This window comes from Octopus bimaculoides, chromosome 29 (assembly GCF_046866305.1).
Source record: "Octopus bimaculoides isolate indiv1 chromosome 29, ASM4686630v1, whole genome shotgun sequence".
NCBI classification, from domain to species: Eukaryota; Metazoa; Mollusca; class Cephalopoda; order Octopoda; family Octopodidae; genus Octopus; species Octopus bimaculoides.
Window position 1 is genome coordinate 19,111,514 of NC_142956.1, and position 17,559 is coordinate 19,129,072.

General features: G+C 39.1%; 3 protein-coding genes and 1 long non-coding RNA gene across 4 annotated transcripts in view; 3 read left to right on the forward strand and 1 right to left on the reverse strand.

Moving 5' to 3' along the window:
- The window catches only part of LOC106876538 (uncharacterized), a 51,571-nt gene that overhangs the window by 28,082 nt on the left and 5,930 nt on the right, over positions 1 to 17,559 (reverse strand). The gene's annotated exons all lie outside the window — the stretch shown is intronic.
- On the forward strand, positions 1,431 to 7,735 carry LOC106876537 (uncharacterized). The gene is made up of 2 exons (XM_089345071.1): positions 1,431 to 1,563; positions 5,356 to 7,735. Exon 2 carries the CDS (start codon positions 5,737 to 5,739, stop codon positions 7,306 to 7,308), a length of 1,572 nt encoding a protein of 523 aa, XP_089201197.1. The 5' UTR covers positions 1,431 to 1,563; positions 5,356 to 5,736; the 3' UTR covers positions 7,309 to 7,735.
- On the forward strand, positions 1,476 to 3,511 carry LOC149130418 (uncharacterized). Its single transcript, XM_089345066.1, has one exon. The coding sequence runs from the start codon at positions 1,476 to 1,478 to the stop codon at positions 3,150 to 3,152; it is 1,677 nt and encodes a 558-aa protein (XP_089201192.1). The 3' UTR covers positions 3,153 to 3,511.
- On the forward strand, positions 8,992 to 15,294 carry LOC128251257 (uncharacterized). The gene is made up of 2 exons (XR_008267042.2): positions 8,992 to 9,324; positions 11,236 to 15,294. It is a non-coding gene; the product is annotated as an uncharacterized LOC128251257 (long non-coding RNA).

Genomic DNA, 17,559 nt, shown 5'->3' on the forward strand with positions numbered 1-17,559 from the left:
ATGGTGTTAATATTACTAATAATATTGTAAATAATAATGTGAACCTCTGGATGTTACAGCAATTATTTCGAAGTGAAAACAGAACATTAGGAAAATATATTTCCTCGTCTTAAATAATAATGGTTAATGTTTAAACTTCTAAAGTCGAAATTTGCCTTGAAAAGGCCTGTAATTTGGTTGGGAGGTGTAATTCTATTGCATGGACTCCTGTTTCTTATTTTATTGAACATGGCCAATGCCTGCCCCACCTTGACTGGCTTCCGTGCCAGTGACACGTAAAAAGCATCATCCAATTGTAGCCGTTGCCAGCCTCCTCTGGCCCCTGTGCCAGTGGCACATAAAAAGTACCCACTACACTCACGGAGTGGTTGACGTTAGGAAGAGCATCCAGATGTAGAAACAGTCAGATCAGACTGGAGCCTGGTGCAGCCTCCTGGCTTCCCAGACCCCGGTTGAACCGTCCAACCCATGCTAGAATGGAAAGTGGACGTTAAACGATAATGATCATGCAGGGGTGGACTGAAAGTATTTAGGGGGCTCGGGCATAACTGTTTACCGGGCCTCTTAGCATTGCTATCATAAACGGTGGAGGTAAAGATAACGTACGGCACAAACTTTCAAAATTTAAATCCGCCCCAACCGGCAATCTGACAAGCTAGAAACAACAGCCAAACCGAGGATTAACATTCTAAATACGAATTACCCAAAGAAGAAAAAACATTTTTTCATGTAATTTTGTTGTGTGTGTGTGTGCAAAAAAATCTATATTTTTATATACCTCCCTTAATTCCAAAATACCCCGACCACAACATATTGGGTTATGTTCGTCATGAAACATTAGGATAGAAAAACTTTAATTTCACTTTTTGTCATATTGATGTTGTCAAATTGAATACTCTGTTGTTTAACTAGCCGCTTTATCTTACTGCCTCTTTTCCTATTTCAGAATATCTTCATTCAGACGTGCCTCTGATGTTTTTTATCGACTTTCCTTGACTGAACGAAGACCATATATTTATAAGAAGCATTCAGCAATACATCAAACTCTTTCTATAAATTAGATCTTCAACAAATGATGGGGAAACAGTTCTTCTGCACATTGTATTTCACAGCATCATCGACTTTCCTTGACTGAACGAAGACCATATATTTATAAGAAGCATTCAGCAATACATCAAACTCTTTCTATAAATTAGATCTTCAACAAATGATGGGGAAACAGTTCTTCTGCACATTGTATTTCACAGCAACATTTTTTTTGTCTTCACAGTTTGTAATGTAGAGGAGATTATCAATTAACAGATTAATTAACATTGGATAACTTTACAAAGGATTTAACAGTTTACATCTTCTGTTTTGGATATTAATTAAGATCACAAATGAAAGAAACATAACAAATTATTCTCTGAAAATAGTGACACAACTAAATACAAACATCCATAGAATTTGAAAAAAACACTATCATTTTGGTATTTATGAGAAATTATTCTCTCATAATGAATAATTTCACTGAACCAAAAAGCCCTGATACAGGAGAGAAGCCATATCATTGTGATATCTGTGGTAAGTCATTCAATAAAGAAAGAGTCTTAACTAAACACAAATACATTCATACAAGAGAAAAGCCATATCACTGTGATATCTGTGGTAAATCATTCTCTCAAAGAAGTAACTTGAATAAACACAGACGCATTCATACTGGAGTAAAACCATATCAGTGTGATATCTGTGGTGAATCATTCTCTCAAAATGATAATTTGACAAAACACAAATACATTCATACTGGGGTAAAACCATATCAGTGTGATATCTGTGGTGAATCATTCTCTCAAAATAATAATTTGACAAGACACAAATACATTCATACTGGGGAAAAACCATATAAGTGTGATATATGTGGCAAATCATTTTCTCAAAGTGGCACTTTAACTCGTCACAAACGTATTCATACTGGGGAAAAACCATATCAATGTGATATCTGCGGTAAATCAAGTGCTCGTAGTGGTGACTTGCCTAAACACAAACGTACACATACAGGTGAGAAGCCATTTTATTGTGATATCTGTGGTAAATCATATGCTCGAAATAGTGACTTGACTAAACACATACGTGTACATACAGGAGAGAAGCCATATCACTGTAATATCTGTGGTAAATCATTTGCTAGCAATAGTCGCTTGACTAGTCACAAACGCATTCATACTGGGGAAAAACGATATCAATGTGATATCTGCAGTAAATTATTTTCCACAAGTGGCGCTTTAGTTCATCACAAACGTACTCATACTGGTGAAAAACCATATCAATGTGATATCTGTGGTATATCATTTGCCCAAAGTGGTTACTTGCCTAAACACAAACGTACTCATACAGGAGAGAAGCCATTTTATTGTGATATCTGTGGTAAATCATTTTCTGGAAGTGGTGATGTGACAAAACACAGACGTATACATACAGGAGAGAAGCCATATCATTGTAATATCTGTGGTAAATCATTTGCAGACTGTAGCAGTTTAAGTTGTCACAAACGTATTCATACAGGAGAGAAGCCATATCATTGTGATATCTGTGGTAAATCATTCACTAGAAATTTTTATTTGATTAGTCACAAGTGTATTCATTATAAGGAAAACCCATATCAGTGTGATATCTGCAGTAAATCATTTTCTACAAATGGCAGTTTAGTTCGTCACAAACGTGTTCATACAGGAGAGAAGCCATATCAGTGTGATATCTGTGGTAAATCATTCTCTAGAAGTTGTACCTTGCATGAACACGAGCGTACACATACAGGAGAGAAGCCATATCATTGTGATATCTGCGGTAAATCATACACTGGAAATAGTCAGTTGACTAGACACAAAGATATTCATACAGGAGAGAATCGAAATCATTGTGATATCTGCGGTAAAACATACTCTACAAATAGCTATTTGATTAGTCACAAGCGTATTCATACTGAGGAAAACCCATATCAGTGTGATATCTGTGGTAAATCATTTTCTCACAACAGTACTTTAAACGATCACACACGTATTCATACAGGAGAGAACCCATATCATTGTGATATCTGCGGTAAATCATACTCTAGAAATAGTCAATTGACTAGTCACAAATGTATTCATACAGGAGAGAAGCCATATCTGTGGTAAATCATTCTCCCAAACTGGGGTCTTGTCTAATCACAAACGTACCCATACAGGGGACTTGCCACATGATTGTAATATCTTGTATAGGAGTGTGTATCTTTAAAGACAACCATTTCTGTATATGATATGACAAAATGCAGTCACTCACTCTCTCTCTCTCTCTCTCAGACACACACATGTCCATTTCAAATACACGTACATACTTGTTTCACTTTCTGCTCTCTTCAAAGCTTGAAGAAATAAAGGAATTTTAACGAAATTAACGAATATATTCGAAAACTGAGTTGCTGATTTTGACATGTGAGGTATCAAAACATTCCGTAATCTTTTGCCTAACAAATAAACTTTATTTTCATTACAAATATTTATCATTCTATAATTCAGTTAATTTTTCTGTGTGAAAACTGTCCTGTCTTCCATTTTTTTCATACGTCACTCATTTCGCCCCATGTTATTTACACTGTTGAGGATGTCCTGTACTCATATATATGTATATAGATATATATATATATAGAGAGAGAGATAAATATAGATATATACATATATATATGGGTTATAACAACCGTCTAAGGGATACCTGTATCCAATGAATCTGCTGGAGTATTATCTACATGTGATCACGTGCATTAGTATAGATAATGACAAGTATAAACGGAAGTTTATCAATATTTTATTTCGATTCTCTGTTTTGTTTATATATAGGCGCAGGAGTGGCTGTGTGGTAAGCAGCTTGCTTACCAACCACATGGTTCCGGGTTCAGTCCCACTGCGTGGCATGTTGGGCAAGTGTCTTCTACTATAGCCTCGGGCTGACCAAAGCCTTGTGAGTGGATTTGGTAGACAGAAAACGAAAAAGCCCGTCGTATATATGTGTATATATATATATATATATGTGTGTGTGTGTGTGTGTCTGTGTTTGTCCCCCCACCATCGCTTGACAACCGATGCTGGTGTGTTTACGTCCCCGTAACCTAGCGGTTCGGCAAAAAGAGACCGAAAGAATAAGTACTTGGCTTACAAAGAATAAGTCCTGGGGTCGATTTTCTCGACTAAAGGCGGTGCTCCAGCATGGCCGCAGTCAAATGACTGAAACAAGTAAAAGAGTATATATATGTGTGTGTGTTTGTGTATAGACACATATACACACGCACTATGTGTAGATAGGTCGATGTACATATATACATGCATACAGACCCAAAAGAACATATACGAATGTATAAACACATATATATGCATAGAGTACATCTATTACTGTCCCAGTAGCTAGAACGTTGTTCTCTCCTCCGTAATATTGAGGAGAATTTGAAAATAGGCTGTGTCCGAAGTTTGAAAGTGTTAAGTTACAAAAAATTAATTTCTCGATCTGCCGTTCAAAGGGAAAAAAAGATCCGAGCCTACAGCTCCCAATGTGGAGGCGCAATGGCCCAGTGGTTAGGGCAGAGTACTCGCGGTCATATGATCGTGGTTTCGATTCCCAGACCGGGCGTTGTGAGTGTTTATTGAGCGAAAACTCCTACAGCACCACGAGGCTCCGACAGGGGATGGTGGTGAACCCTGCTGTACTCTTTCACCACAACTTTCTCTCGCCCTTTCTTCCTGTTTCTGTTGTACCTGTAATTCAAAGGGTCGGCCTTGTCACACTCTGTGTTACGCTGAATATCCCCGAGAACTACGTTAAGGGTACACGTGTCTGTGGAGTGCTCAGCCACTTGCACATTAATTTCACGAGCAGGCTGTTCCGTTGATCGGATCAACTGGAACCCTCGACATCGTAAGCGACGGAGTGCCAACAACAGCTTCCTATAAAAATTCAGCTTAGCTGGCGAAATTTTGAAAACTCTTCGAAATGTTGCTTCGTATTTTTTTTTTCTACCTGGAAATGATGAAAGTCGAACTGGGTGGAATTTGAACTTTGAGACTAAAGATGTGTAGGGCACAGCCCATGGATACATAGACGAAATGAAGAGAAGGGAATTCTTGTCGGGCGACATGAAGTCTTAAATCAAACATTTTTTAAAAAGAGGTGAAGCGACAAAGTGTGTAGTAAACTTGTGTAGGTATACCAATCTTTCAATACCTCAATGAACTCCGACCCCTGAAAACATTGACATTAAATGGCTAACAGTATTGATGTTAAATTTATAATGTCGAATTACGATGTTGTTTAACCATCGTCTTTATCTTACTGCCTTTTTTCCTATTTCAGAATATCACATGTTGACGTGAAAGGAATTTCTCCATTCAGAATGTGCCTTTGATATTTTTATCAATTTTCATCACCTAAAGGAAGACGATATATTTATAAGGAGCATTCATCAATAAATCAACTTTTTTATATAAATATAATCTATGACAAACTATAACAAAATATTTTTCTTGTCTCGACTGTCTGGAATGGAGAGGAGGTGATTGGTTTACAAGCTTGGATAACTTCACAAACGTGTTGACAGTTTTCACCTGCTGATTTAGGTATTCAGTAAGCTCACAAATCAAGAAACATAGCATCAAATTTTTCAATGAAAATAGGGACTCAACTGAACACGAACATATTCGTAGAAGTGAAAAAATCAATATTATTGTGATATATATGACAAATTATTCTCTCATAATGAATAATTTAACTGAACCTAAAAAGCCTGATACAGGAGAGAAGCCATATCGTTGTGATATTTGTGATAAATCATTCTCTCAAAGTAGTAACTTGACTGAACACAAACGTGTACATACAGGTGAGAAGCCATATCATTGCAAAATCTGTGATAAATCATTCTCTCAAAGTAGTGGCTTGACTAGACACAAACTTATGCATACAGGAGAGAAGCCATATCATTGTGATATCTGTGGTAAATCATTCTCTCGAAGTAGTGGTTTAACTAGACACAAACTTATGCATACAGGAGAGAAGCCATATCATTGCGATATCTGTGATAAATCATTCTCTCAAAGTAGTGGCTTAACTAGACACAAACTTATGCATACAGGAGAGAAGCCATATCATTGTGATATCTGTGGTAAATCATTCTCTGAAAGTAGTGGCTTAACTAGACACAAACTTATACATACAGGAGAGAAGCCATATTATTGTGATATCTGTGGTAAATCATTCTCTCGAAGAAGTAACTTGACTAGTCACATATGTACACATACAGGAGAGAAGCCACATCATTGTGATGTCTGTGGTAAATCGTTTTCTGATAATAGCGCATTAACTCGACACAAACGTGTACATACAGGAGAGAAGCCATATCATTGTGATGTCTGTGGTAAATCGTTTTCTGGAAGTGGCCGTTTAACTATTCACAAATGTATACATACAGGAGAGAAGCCATATCATTGTGATATCTGTGGTAAATCATTCACTGAAAGTGAGAACTTGAATAATCACAAGCGCATTCATACAGGAGAGAAACCATATTGTAATATCTGTGGCACATCATTTTCTTGTAATAGTGATTTGATTAATCATAAACGCATTCATACTGGGGAAAAACCATATCACTGTGATATCTGTGGTAAAACATTCTCTCGAAGAAGTCACTTGACTATCCACAGATATATTCATACAGGAGAGAAACCATATCATTGTGATATCTGTGGTAATTCATTCTCTCGAAAATATTACTTCTCTATTCACAAACGAACACATACAGGAGAGAAGCCATATCATTGTAATATCTGTGGTGAATCATTTTCTAACAATAGCACATTAACTCGACACAAACGTGTACATACTGGAGAGATGCCATATCATTGTGATGTCTGTGGTAAATCGTTTTCTGAAAATAGCACTTTAAAACGTCACAGACGTATACATACAGGAGAGAAGCCATGTCATTGTGATATCTGTGGTAAATCATTCATTGAAAGTGGTAACTTGAATAAACACAAGCGCATTCATACAGGAGAGAAACCATATCATTGTGATATCTGTGGCAAATCATATTCTCGTAATAGTCATTTGACTACTCATCAACGTCTTCATATTGGGGAAAAACCATATCACTGTGATATCTGTGGTAAATCACTTTCTGCAAGTAGCAGTTTAACTATTCACAAACGTATTCATACAGGAGAGAAGCCATATCAATGTAATATCTGTGGTAAATCATTCACTGTAAACAGTCACTTGGCTAAACACAAGCGTGTTCATACAGGATAGAAGCCATATCATTGTGGTATCCGTCGTAAATCATTCTCATATAATAGTGACTTGACTAATCACAAGCATATTCATACTAGGGATAAAACAATATCACTGTGATATCTATGGTAAATCATTCTCTCAAAACCGCATTTCAGTACAGTTGTGAGTATTCACACAAAAGTGCAACCATTCAGTATTAAAATTTATTACAACAATTATGACTATTTTTTTCTGCTGAAAAACAGGGCTTTTTTTATCTCTTCAAATTTGATGTTATCAACTTCACTTTCTATAACGTCTGCATCAAATTCATGAAAGTCATGTATATATGGAAGTTTATCAACAATAACTTCGATTTCTGAAGATGATTGTGCTGGATTTTTGAGCAATTTGTTATAAGAGAATAAAGAAATAGGAATAATGAATAAAAGGTTGCACTGAAGTTGGTTTTGTCTCCGTGTTTTCATCATTGTTGTTGTTATCATCATCATCCTTTAGTGAACATTTTTTTATATGCTGGCATGGGTGGGACAGTGTGACATGAGCTGGCAAGCCATAATACTGCACTAGGTCTGATTTGTTTGTGTTTCTTTGGGTGTATTCTCCTAATGCTAACCAATTCATAGTTTATGCTGTGTGCTTCAAATACGTGTGTGTGTGTGTATGCATTTGCACACACACACACACACACACACACATTCTTTTACTCTTTTACTTGTTTCAGTCATAGGATCGCGGTTTCGATTTAGAGACCGGGCGTTGTGAGTGTTTATTGAGCGAAATCACCTAAAGCTCCACGAGGCTCCGGCAGGGGATGCTGGCGAACCCTGCTGTACTCTTCCACCACAACTTTCTCTCACTTCCTGTTTCTGTTGTGCCTGTAATTCAAAGGGCCAGCCTTGAAACAATCTGTGTCACGCTGAATACCCCCGAGAACCACGTTAAGGGTACACGTGTCTGTGGAGTGCTCAGCCACTTACACGTTAATTTCACGAGCAGGCTGTTCCGTTGAACGGATCAACTGGAACCCTCGACGGAGTGCCAACAACAACAACAACAACAAACAATCAAAAGAGCAATATTCCAGTAAAAATAGAGACATCTCAGCATGGTGTCACAGTAGCCAGAGGTGGAAGGGGGGATCCATATGTACAGGTCGAAGACGAGGTGTGAATGGAGACCCTGAATGCTTGTGTAGGGCACTGCCCATAAATTGATAACAGACGGATTATAGACAGGACCCTTAGAGCAGGCTGCTCAATGAGCTGGTCTGCAGAGAGCTGGACTTCCGATTAGGAACAAGAGTGGGTCTGAGAATTTAGGTGGCTGATCGCGTTCAGCTCCACAGTGTTTAGTTGATTGAAGAGGAATAAACAACACGCCGACACACTTTTGTTTCTGGTTATTTTTATGTATAGCTTATGGAACCTATACTCGGTGCACAACGCAGTTGGAAATAGAGTGAGCGCGATCAGTACTCCGAATAACGTATAGGTGGATGGAATGCTACGATGATTAGCTCTTCCGATCACGAAGGGTAGGGAGAGGCCGGCTCCATGACCCTACGAAAATCTCAAGGGTAACGCCATCCTCAACTGAATGGATGATTACAAAATGGAATAGAGGTGCAGTGATCTTTAGATGAGGAGGAGGGGGTTGTGGTGGAAGAATACTGATCGGTAAGGAGAGGGAAGGGCTGTAAGTGGGGCAGACGTCATAGGTTAAAGACAGCCCCTTTCTTTCGGGGTCTGCGACGGGATCAAGATATGTGCTGGAAACGGTCATAGAGTAGACTATACAAGTACATTTTGTTAAAATAATCTGGCGAGAATTTTAAAAAAATCTTGAAGAGGGAAGTTATTGACAGAATGAGGGGATAAAAAACACTGGAATGAATCCAACAAGTCAGTAGCGCTCTCTATTGGAGAATTAAAGAAATACAGTCATATCAAGGGAAACAACTTCTACCTCGGGCCAAAATAGCTAATTACGATTATTAATTAACGGAGTCGGTGCTAGTATCTGAATACGGTAAGTTGACAAAGATTTACTTTAAGGCTGTAATGGTGTTGATAATACTACTAATAATAATGTAAATAACAGAATTATGTGAACCTCTCGATGTTACAGTAATTATTTCGAAACGAAAACAGAACATTAGGAAAATTTATATCCTCGTCTTAAATAATAACTTCCACACTGAAATATTGATCTGTTGTTTATGAAAATCTATGATCGACTGTTACACTTAATATAAAGGAAATTAATTGGTAAAATGAGAGTAATGTGGCATAATTAATCAGTAAAATGAGAGGAGAACGGTTGAAGAATAGCACGTTAATTAATGTTGTCCTGTTGTTAATGAGGCATTGATAAAACGGTAAGTTGACGAAGATTTACTTTAGAGTTATATTAAAAATAGTAATGATGGTTTCAAATGTTGGCCAAGATCCAGCAATTTTTTAGGATCCGATTACATGGGACCCAGCATTTCCCTAAAGGGATAAATGGCTAAGTCAACCTCGGCTGTATTTGAACCAGGACTTACTGTCGAGATCGAGTCCGCCTTTCATTCTTTTCAGGGTAAGCGAAAGATAATAATAATAATACTAATCTTCAGTACTTTAGGCATAAATCCTGGAATTTGGCGGAAGGGCGTACGTCGATTCCATGGACCCCAGTACTGTTCTTAGTTTATCGATCTCGAAAGGATGAAAGGCAAAGTCGACCTCAGCGGACACAAGACGGGCGAAATGCTATTAAGCATTTTGTCCTGTATGCTAATGATTCTGCCAGTAAGTGACTGAATTAAGTTAATCCTTCGAAGTAATTTCGATTTTTTAGCGTTCAAAGAATGAACTTTAATCAGTTATATATTTTCCATGTTCTGGTATATGTGCCCCACTGAATTTGTTATTGGAATGTGTTAAGAAAATTTTCTCTGACTAAATTACTAATGATGTAGATTATGATACTTTTCAGATGGGGGTAGTTTACAATTATATCGGAATTTGATATGGGAAACCAAATTGGTGGGCTAGCACGCATACACACACTATTACACATCACATACGTCTACAAAAATAAATGTGAATTGTAATGTGTGTCAGCATATATATGCAGAAGGACACCAATTATTTTTTCCATATGAAATTCTGATGTGATCATAATTTTTGTCATCTGAAGTGTATTTGTAGAAAATTTTTCTGAATGTTATGAGGAAAAGAGGCTGACTTGAGTGAGTTTGTTGAAACTCTTCTCTCCACTTTCAGACAAAAAAAAATCATCATCAGTTCTGATATAATCAGAATCCATAGCATTGGAAGCGTACTTGTACTAGATTTCATTAAAATATTTTACTCTTTTACTTGTCTCAGTCATTTGACTGTGGCCATGCTATAGCACCGCCTGTGGTCGAGCAAGTCGACCCCAGGACTTATTCTTTGTAAGCCTAGTACTTATTCTGTCGGTGTCTTTTTGCCGAACCGCTAAGTTACGTGGACGTAAACACACCAGCATCGGTTGTCAAGCAATGTTGTGGGGGGAGGGGACAAACACAGACACACAAACACATATACATATATACGATGGGCTTCTTTCAGTTTCTGTCTACCAAATCCACGCACAAGGCTTTGGTCGGCCCGAGGCTATAGTAGAAAGACACTTGCCCCAAGGTGCCACGCAGTGGGGCTGAACCCGCAACCATGTGGTTGGTAAGCAAGCTACTTACCACACAGCCACTCCTGTGCCTATATTCGTTTTTCAAAAAGATATGAAGGAGGAAATAGGAGTACATGCACACTTGTGTAACTTTGCCAGTCTTTCAATGCTTGAATGATCTCCAACCCAAATGAATGACAGTGTTGACGTAAAATTTGCAATGTTGACTTATTGTATCATTTAACTATCCTCTTTATCTTACTGCTTCTTTTCCTATTTCAGAATATTACATTATGTTGACGTAGAAGAAATTTCTTCATTCAAATGTGCCTCTGATATTTTTATCAACTATTATTCACTAAAGGAAAATGATATATTTATATTACAAGGATTCATCAATACATCAGACTCATTATATAAATAAATCTATGAAAAACTGTTTCTTTTGGACAATGGAATTAGCAGCAACATCTTATTGTCTTCGCTGCCTGGAATGTAGACGAGATGATCACTTCACAGGTTAATTAAGCTTGGATAACTTTACGAAGCATTTGACAGTTTTCACCTGCTGATTTAGATATCAAGTAAGATCACAGATGAAAGAAACATGGCATTAAATTATTCTCTGGAAATAGTGACGCAAGTGCTAGTGTCATGTACAATGCATAGGTGCCGGTGCCATATAAAAAGCATTGGTGCTGGTGTCACACAAAGAACACAAGTGCCAGTCTTGTGTACAACGCATAGGTGCTTTTGCCCACATATAAAGCACTGGTGCTGGTGTCAGATACATGGCACTGGTGCCCTTGCCACATGATATGCACTAGTGATGGTGCTGATGCCAGGAAAAAACGTGCTAGTGCTGATGCCATGTAAAGAGCCTCGGCGCTGGGGCCACATGAAAAACATTGCTGCTGGTGTCACTTAAAAAGCACTGGTGATGGTACCATACAAGAAAACCTTGAGGATAGTGTTACATAAAAAGAGCAGGTTCTGCTGTCACATATAATTCATTGGTGTTGGTCCTTCATAAAAAACCATGCGCAATGATACCATGTAACAAGCACTGCTGCTGTGGCACATAAAAAGCACTGGAGATGGTACCACACAAGTGAAGCCCTGGTGATGGTGTCACATAAAAAGAGCAGGTACTGGTGTCACATGAAATTCATTGGTGTTGCTCACTTATAAAAAACTTAAGCAATGATGCCATGTAAAAAGCACTGGTGATGCTTCCAAGTGAAAAATCACTATGGATGGTGCTATGTCAAAACATTGGTGATGGTGCCATGTAAGATGAACTGCTGAGGCTGTCACACAATAAGAACTGGTAATGCTGTCCTGTAAAAAGCATTAGTGCTGGCACAACGTAAATAACACTTCACTCTTGGAGTGGTTAGTGTTAGGAAGGGCATCCAGCTGTAGAAACTCTGCCAGATCAGATTGGAGCCTGGTGTAGCCATCTGGTTTACCAGTCCTCAGTCAAATCGTCCAACCCATGCTAGCATGGAAAGCGGACGTTAAATGATAATGATGATGATGATGATATATATATATATATATAAACTACACTCTCAGAGTGGTTGGCATTAGGAAGGGCATCCAGCTGTAGAAACTCTGTCAAATCAGATTGGAGCTTGGTGTAGCCATCTGATTTCCCCAGTCCTCAGTCAAATCGTCCAGCCTATGCCAGCATGGAAACGGACGTTAAACGATGATGATGATGATGTAAATTAGTTGGCATTAAGAAGTGCTCCCTGCAGTAGATAACATGCGAAAACAGACAATGGAACCTCATGCAGCTCCTGTCAAACCATCCAGCACATGTCTACCTGGAAAACAGATATTAAACGATGATACACAACAGTAACTAACATACTTTGAATCTGATCCTCTACTGATGTATTGAGAACAAATACGCCAAATTTCGTAGTGTCTGTAATTTTACATCCAATATATTAAACATGTGTCGTTGTCGTTGGCTTTATCTTGTGTTCAAGAATTTAATTCCTCTTTTGCTGATTGCTTCCTTTATGGTGACGGTATTGACCGCATGGTAATGTTGGTGGAGGACAAGGTCGATTTTGTCGAACATTTCTCTCATTTCACTTGTTCCTTTTCTCTTCTGGTGGCTTTCATGATTTTTCACTCCAAAGGTGACGGAACCTAACCAGTTGGTCTCAAGCTTGTATTCCAAACAATTTAAGCTCAAGCAGTGGCTTTCAGTGCATCTTCAAAGAGGCCAATCATGTGGTATTTTCTCCGAAGTGAGCTCGCTGAATAAGACTTGGCTTGGAAACCTTGACTCTTCTATTCCTGCTACATGTGTTCCCATCAAAGTCGGTGTTTCACGATGAGTGACTCCATACTTTGACCTTTGGCCTTTTCCAGGACTTTGTTGTTGGTCCTGTACTGTTGCCATTTGATGTTCAAGATTGAACGACTCTTCTACATACCTGATCCAACATTAGCATCTGAAAGATTCTGAGCAATGATACCATGTAACCATACTCTATGGTATGGAGAAATATATGTATGTTTAATTGGAAGTTGTGATAATTCTATCATACAAAGCTTTTAATCATGTATCTTTTATTCGTTTCATTAGACTGTGGCCATACTGGGGCAATGCCTTCAAGATGTTTAGTCAAATATATCAATACCAGTGCTTATTTTTCTTGAAGCCTAGTATGTATTTTATAGGTGTCTTGCCAAGCCGTTCAATTACAGTGACATGATCACTACAAGGGTTGTCAAGTGGTAGCTAGGGGACAAACACACACTGGTAAATGGATATCTTCTTTCAATTTCCATCTACCAACTTTTTATATCTTGGTCTTGGATATATAATTTAACGAGGCTTGAGGAAATAATTATTTACATAACGCAATACGATTACTATTGCATGAGACTCGTCAATCAACGACTCTCAGTGAACTACTTACTAATTGCTTGTAGTTCGTTATAGCAATGGGTCAGTCCACTTTTAGTTCCTTGTTGAGTGGTCAGAATCGTTCCACAAAAGGAAGCGAGCTGGCAGAAACGTTAGCATGCCAGACGAAATGCTTAGCGGTATTTCGTCTGCCGCTACGTCGACTTTGCCTTTCATCCTTTCGGGGTCGATTAAATAAGTACCAGTTACGCACTGGGGTCGATATAATCGATTTAATACCTTTGTCTGTCCTTATTTGTCCCCTCTGTGTTTAGCCCCTTGTGGGCAATAAAGAAATAAGAATCCTTCCACAACACAATTCCACTGACAAGACTTTGGTCAAACTGAGGCTGTTGTAGAAGGCACTTGCTCAAGGTGAACCTGGAACCATGTGGTCAAGCAACTGTTATGAAATAACGACTCATGACAGTTGTCAGAATATGACTTTTTATCTGCGTGAATACGTTTGTGCCTTTTCAAGTGACTGACTTCCAAAAATGATTTACCACAGGTATTACAATATGGTTTTACCTTAGTATGAATACGTTTGTGATTAGTCAACTGACTATTTTGAGAGAATGATTTACCACAGATAATACAATGATAGGGCTTCTCTCATGTATGAATACGTTTGAGACTAACTAAAGTGCTATTTTCAGAAAATGATTTACCACACATATCACAGTGATGTGGTTTTCCTCCAGTATGAATATATTTGTGACTAGTCAAGAGATTATTACAAGAGAATGATTTAACGTAGCTATCACAATGATAGATTATTTCAGCAACCATATGAGTATTCAAACACAACACACAAGTGTAATGATTTCAATATCAAAATTTATTTCATGAAAACAATTGTGACTGTTTTGTCTGCTAAAGGACAGAGTTTTTTTTCTTCTTCAAATTTGATGTTATCAACATCAGTTTCACCAATATATATGTGTGTGTCACTGTTTGTGAATTACTTCACCATGGTTAACAGCAAATACAACCTGTGACAACCTTCTGTAACAAAAGACCGGCTATGCATCACAGCCACAACTTCTTATACGACAGTACCTCAACCGGCTCTGCATCGCAGCCACAACTTCTTATACGACAGTACCTCAACCTGCTCTGCAGCGCAGCCACAACTTCTTATACGACAGTACCTCAACCGGCTCTGCATTGCAGCCACAACTTCTTGATACAGCATCTCAACTATCGTGTACATCGACTACGAACTGGTATTTATCATCCTTGTGTCTGAACATTCTTCTAACATCATATTATGGACTCTTTCAATGCTCTGTACTTAACGCACACGCATACATCCATGTTTGTACACACATACACATTATGTATACATGACGCACACACAGACACACATGTTAACCTATCAATAAAGTCTTGTCTTAAACATTCTACCCGATTGTGTCTCTCTTTTCCTTCTGGCACTTATACTCATTTATCCGTTTTCATATTTTATTTGTATCGACCATCCAATGTACTAAAGGAGCCATTCTGGTTACCTCTCCTTCGCACGGTCGTTTTACACTATATATATAATATATATATATATATATATATATATTTATATTTATATTTTATATATATATATATATATATATATATATATATATATATATATGAGAAATGTGTTCGCATGGATGATGGTACGCTTGCATTAAATGAGGATGCAAAGAAAGAGGTCTGGAGATGCCACTACGATAGATTGCTTAATAAAGAGAATGAATGGGAGAAAGAGAGCCTGCCTTATGTCGACCCAATAGAGGGATCAGCTATCCGAGTTGATAGTACCAGGGTAGATAAAGCAATTAAGAGTATGAAGACCGGGAAAGCCCCCGGCCCATCAGGAATCACTGCAGAGATGCTCAAAATATCTGGCAGTGTTGGCTATAGCCTAGTCACCCGTATTACGAACCAGGTGATACACGAAGGAGTCATACCCTATGACTGGTGTAGCAGCATCATAGTCAACTGCTACAAAGGTAAAGGGGACGCTTTAGATACAAATAATTACAGAGGCATCAAGCTGTTAGATCAGGTTATGAAAGTTACAGAGAGGGTCATAGCCCAACTAATTAGGGAGCGAATCAATTTAGATGAGATGCAGTTTGGGTTCGTGCCAGGTAAAAGCACTACTGATGCCTTATTTCTAGTGAGACAGTTGCAAGAGAAATACCTAGCTAAGGATAAACCTCTGTACCTGGCTTTCGTTGACATGGAGAAAGCCTTTGACAGGGTCCCCCGATCCCTTATCTGGTGGTCAATGAGGAAACTTGGGATAGAAGAATGGTTAGTGAGAGCTGTGCGAGCCATGTACAGAGATGCTGCCAGTAAGGTGAGGGTTGGAAATGAGTACAGCAATGAATTCCGGGTAGAGGTAGGGGTCCACCAAGGTTCCGTCCTCAGCCCCCTATTATTTACCATAGTCCTCCAGGCAATCACAGAGGAGTTCAAGACAGGTTGCCCCTGGGAGCTCCTCTATGCTGATGACCTTGCCCTAATTGCGGAGTCACTATCAGAACTAGAGGAGAAGTTTCAGGTGTGGAAGCAAGGTCTAGAATTGAAGGGCCTTAGAGTCAACCTAGCTAAAACCAAAATCCTAATAAGTAGGAAGGTAGATAAAACACAAACCCCTTCAGGTAGATGGCCCTGCTCAGTATGTAGAAAAGGAGTAGGTAGTAACTCTATAAGATGTACCCGGTGCAAGCTATGGACACATAAGAGGTGCAGCAACATCAAAGGCAGGTTAACTAGCAAGTTAGTTTTTGTTTGTGGCAGATGTTCGGGTGCAATAAAGACTGCAAACAAACAGGAAACAACTTCTATCTCATTCCAGGGTGAAAAACTAGAGGTAGTCGATAGCTTCCGCTATCTGGGCGACCAAGTTAGTAGTGGGGGTGGGTGCGCTGAAAGTGTAGCTGCTAGAATAAGAATAGCCTGGGCAAAGTTTAGAGAGCTCTTACCCCTGCTGGCGACAAAGGGACTCTCACTCAGAGTAAAAGGCAGACTGTATGACGCATGCGTACGAACAACCATGCTACATGGCAGTGAAACATGGGCTGTAACTGCTGAGGACATACGTAAGCTCGCAAGGAATGAAGCCAGTATGCTCCGTTGGATGTGTAATGTCAATGTGAATACCCGTCAGAGTGTAAGTATCTTGAGAGAAAAGCTGAACATTAGAAGCATCAGTTGTGGCGTGCAAGAGAGACGATTGCGCTGGTATGGACATGTGGTGAGAATGGAGGAGGATAGCTGCGTGAAAAAGTGCCACACCCTAACAGTTGAGGGAACCCGTGGAAGAGGTAGGCCCAGGAAGACCTGGGCTGAGGTGGTGAGGCAAGACCTTCGTACATTGGGCCTCACCGAGGCGATGACTACGGACCGAGACCTTTGGAAATGGGCTGTGCGTGAGAAGACCCGGCAAGCCAAGTAAGATCGTTGCCAGTGCCCCTGGACTGGTTCTTGTGCGGTTGGCACATGAGATGCACCATTTTGAGCGTGGCCGTTGCCAGTACCGCCTGACTGGCTCCTGTAGGATTTTCGAGCGAGATCGTTGCCAGTGCCCCTGGACTGGCTTGTGCGGGTGGCACATAAAAGACACCATTTCGAGCGTGGCCGTTTTCGTGCGGGTGACACGTAAAAGCACCCACTACACTCTC